The sequence below is a fragment of the Mus pahari genome, chromosome 8 (assembly GCF_900095145.1).
Source record: "Mus pahari chromosome 8, PAHARI_EIJ_v1.1, whole genome shotgun sequence".
Classification (NCBI taxonomy): Eukaryota; Metazoa; Chordata; class Mammalia; order Rodentia; family Muridae; genus Mus; species Mus pahari.
In genome coordinates, this window is record NC_034597.1 from 45,665,609 (window position 1) to 45,674,931 (window position 9,323).

The window sequence follows — 9,323 nt, forward strand, 5'->3', positions numbered from 1 at the left end:
AGACAGGGTTTCTCTGTGTAGCTCTGGCTGTCCTGGAACTCACTTTGTAGACCAGGCTGGCCTCGAACTCAGAAATCCTCCTGCCTCTGCCTCCTGAGTGCTGGGATTAAAGGTGTGCGCCACCATGCCCGGCCCCAAAAGAGTTTTTAAAAGGGTGAAGATTGCAGAGATGGCTCTGCAGGTATGCAGTGCACAGACATACATATAGGCAAAACATTCACATATATTTAAAAAATGAGACTGAGCAAAGAATAGAATACCACTACCATGAGTTTTGGTTTGTTTGTTCTGATTTTTCAGGACAGGGTTTCTCTGTGTAGTCCTGGCTGTCCTGGAACTCACTCTGTAGACCAGGCTGTCCTCTAACTCAGAAATCCCCCTGCCTCTGCCTCCCAAGTACTGGGATTAAAGGTGTGCGCCACCACGCCTGGCTGCATGCGTTGTTTTTAACACTGCATTTCACTCTCTCGGTCTCCCATTGAGAGGCAGATTGAGAGGACATTGGGGACTTTGTCTGTGTTTAGAAGTATCTCAGTAAAACACACACATTGTGTGGCGAGGGTAGCTGAGACTTGCCACCTTTAGAAATCAGCCTGGTGCAGACAGGGCTATCCCAAGTTAAGTGGAGCACCTCAGCTGACGGAAACACTACCACGGCTGGACAAATCATCTAAAATTGTCTGTCACAGACTCAGACATGGACTCCATGAGGGAACACCAGTGATGCAGAACTGGGCTAATCCAGTCTGTGGTGGTTTGTATGAGCCTGGCCCAGGGAGTGGCACTATTTGGAGGTGTGGCCTTGTTGGAGGAAGTATGTCACTTTGGGGGTGGGCTTGAAGACCCTCCTCCTAGCTGCCTGAGGATGCCAGTTTTCTGGCTGTCTTCAGAACAAAATGCAGAACCCTCAGCTCCTCCAGCACCATGCTTGCCTGGATGCTGCCATGTCCCTCCCTTGATGATAATGGGTGGGACCTCTGAATCTGTAAGCCAGCCCCTATTAAATGTTCCCTTATAAGAGTTGCCTTGGTCACGGTGTCTGCTCACAGCAAAGGAAACTAACTCAGACACAGTTATCATGTAAAGGTGATTCTGGATGCAGTATTGCAGAGTTTCTAGTCTTCTGTGTAATGTTTTTCCTTGAGTCTGACCACATGATATGCAGCATTTTTAGAGAAACAGTAAAGCTTAATAAGAACATTTCAGGGCAGGAGAGGTGGCTCAGCACTTAAGAACACTGGCTGCTCTTGCAGAGGACTCTGGGTTAAGTCCTAGTACCTACATGGAACTCCAGTTCCAGGGAATCTGATGGCCTCCACGTGCACTCCACACATGTAGTGCATAGACCTATAATTAGGCAAAACACAAATGATGATGATAATGATAATTTTTTTAAAAAGGAAAAAACAGAGAAAATGTTGGCTCACAAGAGGCCTTGTATTTGATCCCCTAGTGCCTCAAACATCAAGCACGGTGGTGCACACTTGTAATCCCAGCACTCGGGAGGTGTAGGCAAGAGGATCCAAAGTTCAAGGCCAACCTGAAATAAATACATGAGGTCCTATTGAAAAAGAAGAGAGGAAGAAAGACAGGCAGGCAGACAGACAGACACTTGACCTGGGAGGGCGGCATGAGCTCCAGAAGGTCGGCCTTCTCCAGCCCTAGCAGCGGGGGCATCTCTGTTTCCTGCCCGGGACCTGACAACTGTGTCAGCTCAGTTACGAGCAGCCGCTGTTCAAGGGTCTCATGAAACTGAAAAGAGGAAAAAAAAAGACTGTAAGACTTTTGACTTAACTGGGAAGTGGTGTCGCATGCCTTTAATCTTGCCACTTGGGACTCAGAGGCAGGAGGATCTCTGTGAGTTCCAGGCTAGCCTGGTCTACAGAGTGAGTTCCAGGGCAGCCACGCAGAGAAACCCTGTCTTGAAATAAAAACAAACAAACAAACAAACATTTTTGACTTGGCCTTTAATCTCAGTGATCAGGAGGCAGAGGCAGGCAGATCTCTGTAAGGTTGACAGCCTGGTCTACAAAGCCCGTTCCAGGCCAGTCAGGGCTACACCCTCTCAAAAGAACAAAAAAAGCACTTCATCCCCATGTCTTCCATGATCATCTCTTCTCACACATTTCATGGTCTTCAAGCGAGTGGCCACCTCAGAGAACTGAATTACTAGGGTTCCCGCCACCTCCCTCCCTCTCCCCCGTCCAGTCTTCCTTTCTTTCCTCCTTCCCTCTCTCCCTTTCCCTCTTCCTACAGGGGCTCTTTGGGTTGCCCAGGTTAGCCCCAAATTTCTACATAGCTCTTTCCACAGCCTCACAAGCCCTGGGTAACGGTCATATGCTGCCACAGCTGGCTAGCCTGGCTGTTCTTATCCCTGGACCTAACGCCTACCTCGTTTCTCCGGCCTCACCTTTTTGTCTTCGGAGGTTAGGTTTGTGTCTTGGGCCTTCACATAGTAGTCCACGAGCAGCTCTTGGATAACTCTCTGTAAGATCTCATACCTCAGCCATGCTGTCTTACGAAGCCGAACTTCACTCCACGCCTCAAAACAAAACGGAACCCCGGTCTGAGACGGCTTCTCTCTCAAGGACTCCTCCTGCTGTCCCTCCTCCCAGCGAGGGACCTTACCTGAGCCTGCTCCTTGGCCAGCGTGAGGCTCAAGCCACTTTCATCCACGTGCTGGGAGAGACTCAGCAGCAGCTTGCTGAAATGTGGATTTTGTATGAGATCCTCCTCCGTCAGGGCACATGGAGGAAACTGCTTACCGCACACTTAAAAAAAAACCCGACAAACGTAGGGACGTTGCTTTATCTAACTGGGCAGAGCATTGCTTATTTCTAAAAGCACAAAACAAAGCCCTGTGTTCTCAGAAGGAAAATTCTCTAAATCTAATGCAATGTAAAAGGAAGAATAAGGAAAGCCAGGAGCGATGACATTCACCCCAAGTCCATGCTCCTCAGGAGACCAAGGTGGAAGGGTCCTTCAAGCACAAGAATCTGACATCAGCCTGGCAGCATAGTGAGATGGTGCTGAAAATAAATAGCTGCTGGCTGTTTAACTGGCTCCACTGTAAGGACGAGTGCAGCCAGGCCTAATGACTGGAGTCTGTTTCCCAGAAACCACACGACAGGATGAGAGCACCGACTCCTGAAGGATGTCTTCTGATCCCTCCCGATGCTCCAGTGCTCCCACAAACAAACAAACAAACAAAAAAATAAAAGCAAATAAATAAAACAAGTATTTGGATGTGGTGCCACACACTTGGAATCCCAGTGTTAGGGAAGCAGAAGAGTTGGGAGTTCGAGGCCAGCTTGGGCTACATGACCTGCAGAGGGGCCTGCGTTCCACTGTGAGACCCTGCCTCAAAACACAAATCACAAATAAACCAGAAATGGCACTCAGATTAGCAAGTATTCATTCTGTATGTAAGGATGTTAACCAGAGGGTACGAGGGGCAACTATGGGTGGTGTGTGCTGCCAGGGACTTGAATGCATCAAGCCAGGGCTTTACCATGAGCTACAGCCCGAGCACCAAAGTAAGGTCTTGGTATATGGGAATGTAAGGATTAGGGGGTGTAGGTCAGTGGTAGAACGTGCTTGCTGTGGACCTGGTTGGCTCCCCAGCTCCAAGAGGAGAGAGAGAGAGAGAGAGAGAGAGAGAGAGAGAGAGAGAGAGAGAGAGAGAGAAAGACACCTTTTAGTATGGTTCACCACAGTAATCTAATACCTCATTCAGACGCTGACTAGAAACTTTAGTTTTTTACATTTTTTTCTATGTAGCCCCAGGCTGGCTTTGAATCTGTAATCTTCCTGCTTCAGTCACCTAAGCACTGGGATTACAGGCATGCAACACCAAGCCTGGCCAATATCATTAGAGTTCTTGAGGAAGCAGGAAAGAGATATGCAAGTTCCAACTGTGGAGAAGGCCTCACTCAGTCACACAAGCAAGGCTGAGAAAGGTGAAAGAGGTTAACCGGCTGCTTAGAATTCGCTCCCCACAAGCAGAGCAGGGTAACCCTTGCGGGCAGCACAGGCATGAGAGAGAGATCATGGAGAGGTCAGTGTCCCTTGGTTACCCCGTCTCTCTCCCAGGGGGCTCATCTTTTACCATTATCTACCACAAACACACACACACACACACACACACACACACACACATTTATGCTTTGGATTAATATGTCCAAAGTCATTTTACAGAATAAGAAATAAATCAATAAATCTTTTATTTTTACTTTTCAGGCACAAAATTGGGTGTGGTGAGGCACACTTATAATCTCCAAACTGTGAGGTGGAGGCAGGAGAATCAAAAGTTCAAGGCCAGCCTGGGCTACCAGAGAAACGTGGAAACACAAGTCGGAAAGACGCCTTTAAGGGACAGGCCAGCCCGGCATGCCTTGGCAACAGATTGGCATGCCGCATCTATTGCAGTAGTAGGTACTGAATCAGCATGAAGAGTTGGTTCAACCTGCTTCTTACTAGAGTGCCCCAGAACCTCCTAGGTTCTACTTTCCTCAGAGTGAAACCATTCTAGTGGGCCTTGTGAACCTTTGTCATCTCAGGCGGCAAGGATCTGGATGAGACCTCTGGAAAAGTCACCAGGCCTTTTGGAGGTGGTGGGGCTGAATAGGTGTGGCCCCCATAGACTCAAGTGTTTGAATGCTTGGCCACAGGAAGTGGCACCATTAGGAGGTGTCACTGTGGAGGCGGACTTTGAGGTCTTATATCTACTCAAGCTACGTCCAGTGTGAGACAGTCTCCTTCTGCTGCCTGCAGATCAAGAGGTAGAACTCTCAGCAACTCCAGCACCATGTCTGCCTGCACGCTGCCATGCCTCCCGCCATGATGACAATGGACTGAACCTCAGAAACTGTAAGCCATTCCGGTTAAATGTTTTCCTTTATGAGAGTTGCCTTGGTCATGGTGTCTCTTCATAGCAATGAGACCCTAACCAGGACACTCCCCTTACCTTGCTGCAGTATTTCCACACCTTCTCCAGGTGCGCAGAAATCTCCAGATGCCATCTGGTTTTCTTGGTATTACCTGTATGGAGACAAATGGGAGAAAATGCAAGTTGAACAAACCCCTGGCTGCCCCAGCTCAAGTGACCTTAGGCAGTCTCACAAGCCCACTCTGGCTCAAACTCTGCGCCAGAGGCAAGCCTTGAGCCTTAACCCTCTCCCTCCTGGGTGCTAATAAGTTCATGCCACCCCATCTGGCTCAGAGACGTTTCTTATAGAGCAGGGCTCTATCAGACATCAGGGTCCCCAAATTCTTTAGCATTTTATGGACAAACTTACAAATAACTTCCTGAACACCATCCATTCCAAGAACAAAATCTCTCCCAAGCTGTGCAAAGGATGACTCTAAATAGAACCACTCCTACTTCACCCCCATGCACCCAAATCCACTAAGTTCTAATGGAAGGCGTCTTCCTACCACTACCATTTTGCTGGAGCTACAAACTGTTGCTGTCATGTCCCCAGTAAACTAAGGGATGTGGGTGTGGGTGTGGGTCCCAGCATGCCTTTTGCCTCCTTATAGCTCAACTGTGGAATATCACAGTGTTTTTCTGGTGCTTCTCTGCCAGTGTCATCTTATGAAAGAGCTGTCTGTCTGGGAGCAAGAACGACAGACACTTGGAACTACAACAGCTTTTCCAATAACAAGAGGAAAGACTACTCAACAATGCACTGCAGTGGTTAGTGTGGGGACACAGCTATATAGGTGTTTTGCCAGAACCTGGAGCACCTTGAAAAGAATGTCATCAACAGAGAGCAATGTGGAACTCAACAGCAACACAAACATCGCCTGCTGCCCATTCTTTCCCGTTTATTGCTTTACCCTCTCCTCCAAATGGCAGCTGAGCCCGAGGCAGCCCCGAGTCTGAAGCTTATTAGTACTTAACGCATCATGTCCACAGAACATTGGTTTATTCGCTCCTTTTATGAGTCACATGAAAGCAACTAGCCGTTTGTTTTGTAACGTGGTCTAGAGGAATCAGCTGAGGCGCAATTCGAGGCATTAATTTGTGGCTCCGCCACCCCAATGTGTTCTGTGTGAGTTTAAGAGAAACGCTCGCTTTTCTGGTGCCAACACTGTTCCACCTGCAAAGCCGCGATAACGGTCCTCGGCTTGCATGAAACAAGAATTAATAACAATCGAATTGTCAACAAAAGGTATTTAGTTATGTTTTACCAATAAGTTCCGTTTTACCAATTCAGAATGTTGTTGAACTACTGCTACAAATAAAGTTTTGCAGGCCAGTTAGGCACCCAGCCACGAGGGTTTCAACCGCCCAGGGGTCCTCAGCCCAGCCGCCGGCCTTCTGCGACCACAGGACGTGACCTCAGGCTGCACCCCCACCCTGCGCAGGCAGCCGGGGTCACACGCGCAGGAGCGCAGAGCGCCGAACCCTGACGCAGGCGTGCTTCGAGCCCTCCAGCCGTCCCTGCACGCTGTACTGGACGCAGATTGATCGTCCTGACTGTTTTTCACAAGAGGTGACCCTTACAAGGCCGGAGATCATCAAGATGCAGAACGCGCTCTCCGGCGCCGACCTACCGTCTGGGTCGCCAAGGAGTCCTAAGAGCGAGCGCGGCCTCGCCGCAAGCTCGCGGTCGTCGAGAGCTAACCTGCACGGCTCGCCGCCGGAGCGCTGAGGCCGGGGCCTGCCAGGGATGGGCGATCTCGCCAGCGTAGACACAACCTGGTCTTAAATCAGCCGGGCGCGGGACGGGGCGGGGCGGGGTCTCCGTTCCCGCCTGGCGCAGCCCCGCCCCGGGAGCGCGCGCACCACGCAACTGTCGCAGTAGCAGCTCGGGAAGTCGGAACTTCACCCATTTAACGTAGGGGAAGACTAGGCACGGAAGGTTCTAGAGAGGTGGCGGCCCAGCCCGGAAGCTTAGGCCTGCCACTGTGGTGCTCGAAGGTCGAGCCAATGTGTCGTTGGTATCAGAGATCGTCCTGTCTCTGCCTCCCGATTTATGAGAGAAAGGTGCACGCCACTGCACCCCGACTGGTTTGTTTTTAGTTGTAGATGTGGGCGTGCGCATGCGCCACATGTGGGCGGTGTCCACGGAGGCCAGAAGAGGGAGCCAGAGCCCTTTTGAGCCGATGTTACAGGTGCTTGTGAGCTGCCAGATTTTGGGTTCTGAGACTCGAACTCAGATCCTTTTACTACATCGCTTCAACCTCACCTCTTGAATTTCTTAACCTACCTAGCCTCCTCCACTCTCCCTCTGTTATTTTTTAAAGTCACGTTTTATTTACTGTGTGTCCTACGTGTGCTGTGGAGGTCAGAAGACATTGTGGGAATCAGTTCTTCCATGGTACAGGTTCTGGGAGTGAGACTCACATCATAGGTTTGGCAGCAAGCTCCCTTATCCAATTGAGCCGCATTAACTGCCCTGCCCCATCCCCACATCCCTTATTTCTCATTCTTCACTCCTACTTCTGTCTACACTGGTTTTGTAAAACTAAGGGTACCCGATCAGGAGGTGACTTCTTTTAGAAAACAAGATGTTTAGCTGGACCTGTACTGTTAATCCTTCATCCCACCTACTCTGGAGGTTGAACTAGGAAGATCGAGAGTTCAAAGCTAGACCCGAGCACTATGCTGACGTTGCCTATCTGAAAAAATGAAAGTCTTCAATAAGCTGCTTCAAGGTTATTAGAGCTCTTTTTACATTTTTATTTATTTTACTGTTGTTTACGTGTGTGGGTGTTTGACTGGCACATATGTCTGTGAACCACTTGTATGCTTGCTGCTGGGGGATCCTCTGGAACTGGTTACAGTTACCACCATGTAGGTGCGGAGACTCCAACCCAGGTTTACTTGAAGAGCCATGGTTGAGCCATCTCCCTAGCCCAGTGATTAGATCGCTTCCATCAGAAAACAAAAGTGCTAGGAAATGGAGCTGTTTAGCTTTCCCTTAGAACAGCAGTTCTCAACCTGTGGTTGAACGACCCTACAGGGGTCACCTAAGACCACTGAAGAACACAGATGTTTACATTACAATGTAACAGCAAAATTACAGTTAGGAAGTAAGCAATGGAAATAATTTATGTTTGGGGTCACCACAAGATGAGAATCTGTATTAAAGGGTCATGGCATTAGGAAGGTTGAGAACCACTGCTTTAGAACAATCCAGGGCCAAGCATTGTGGCTTGTGCCTTAAACCCCAGTGATTGGGAGGTAGGGGTAAGCAGATGAGGACAGCCTGATCTATACAGAGAGTTCCAGGAAGGCCAGGGTTGTGTTGAAAGATCTGTCAGAGAGAGAGGGAGAGAGAGGAGGGAGGAGGAGGAGGAGGAGGAGAAGAAGGAGGAGGAAGAGGAAGAAGAGGAGGAGGAAGAGAGAGAGAGAGGTGTACTAATGTCCAGATGAGGACAGCCTGATCTATACAGAGAGTTCCAGGAAGGCCAGGGTTGTGTTGAAAGATCTGTCAGAGAGAGAGAGAGAGAGAGGAGGGAGGAGGAGGGGAGGGAGGGAGGAGGGGAGGGGAGGAGTTGGTAGGATTGTAAAAGCAAGCAAAAATGAACTTGAGACAGAGGGACATGAAAAGCAATTTACTTATGGGAAAGAGAAGCTACACTTGGGGAGGGGAATTCAAACCTGAATGAAGGCAAACACAAGCAGTGAAGGAGGGTTGGGCATCACATTGCGGGGGGCCAGGGGTGGGGTGGGGGAGAGAGCAGCATGCGGTAACACTAGATCAGTTCAGGAATGAAATGAGCTTTTGTGAATTCAAACTATAAGAGAGGTTGAAAGAAACTGAATGGCTCTCCCCCAGAGAGAAAATACTGTGCAGGTAGAAAACAAAATACAAGAAAAATTGGGAACAGGCCCAGGACGTCCAAATAATTGACATCTCAGAAAAAGAAAGAAAGAATGGGAACACACAGTGGCAGAGGCTATCAAGAAACAACATAAGCTGCACACACACACACACACACACACACACCACACATTATACCCACACTATACATACACACACATTATACACACGCGCACATTATCCACATGTACATTATACACACACATTATACATACACACATTATATACACTACATATATACACACATTATACACACACACACACTATGCATACACATTATACAATACACACTCATAANGGAGGAGGAGGAGGAGGAGGAGACTTGCACTAGTATACACAGAGAAATGATCTAGGGCAGAAAGCTTTTATGCCCTTGGTCAGAGCATCAGCTGCCATGTTCCGTGTTTAATGCTAGAGTGCAGTCACTTTCCAAGGCTTTTAAAAATCACTTATGCTTCCTCAATTCTTCAATGCAGCCTCATTAAA

The 9,323-nt window shown here is 48.8% G+C and overlaps 1 protein-coding gene across 1 annotated transcript in view; it reads right to left on the reverse strand.

The window, feature by feature from the left end:
* Haus4 (HAUS augmin like complex subunit 4) overlaps window positions 1–7,013 on the reverse strand; it is a 10,841-nt gene extending 3,828 nt beyond the window's left edge. The window contains exons 1-5 of the mRNA XM_021203666.2: window positions 6,562–7,013; window positions 4,967–5,040; window positions 2,629–2,771; window positions 2,411–2,542; window positions 1,618–1,752 (exon numbers count right to left, since the gene is read on the reverse strand). Coding sequence (XP_021059325.1) covers window positions 1,618–1,752; window positions 2,411–2,542; window positions 2,629–2,771; window positions 4,967–5,021 — 465 coding nt within the window. The 5' untranslated portion in view covers window positions 5,022–5,040; window positions 6,562–7,013. The remainder of the gene's footprint in view (window positions 1–1,617; window positions 1,753–2,410; window positions 2,543–2,628; window positions 2,772–4,966; window positions 5,041–6,561) is intronic.
* Between the last annotated feature and the right edge of the window lie 2,310 nt (window positions 7,014–9,323).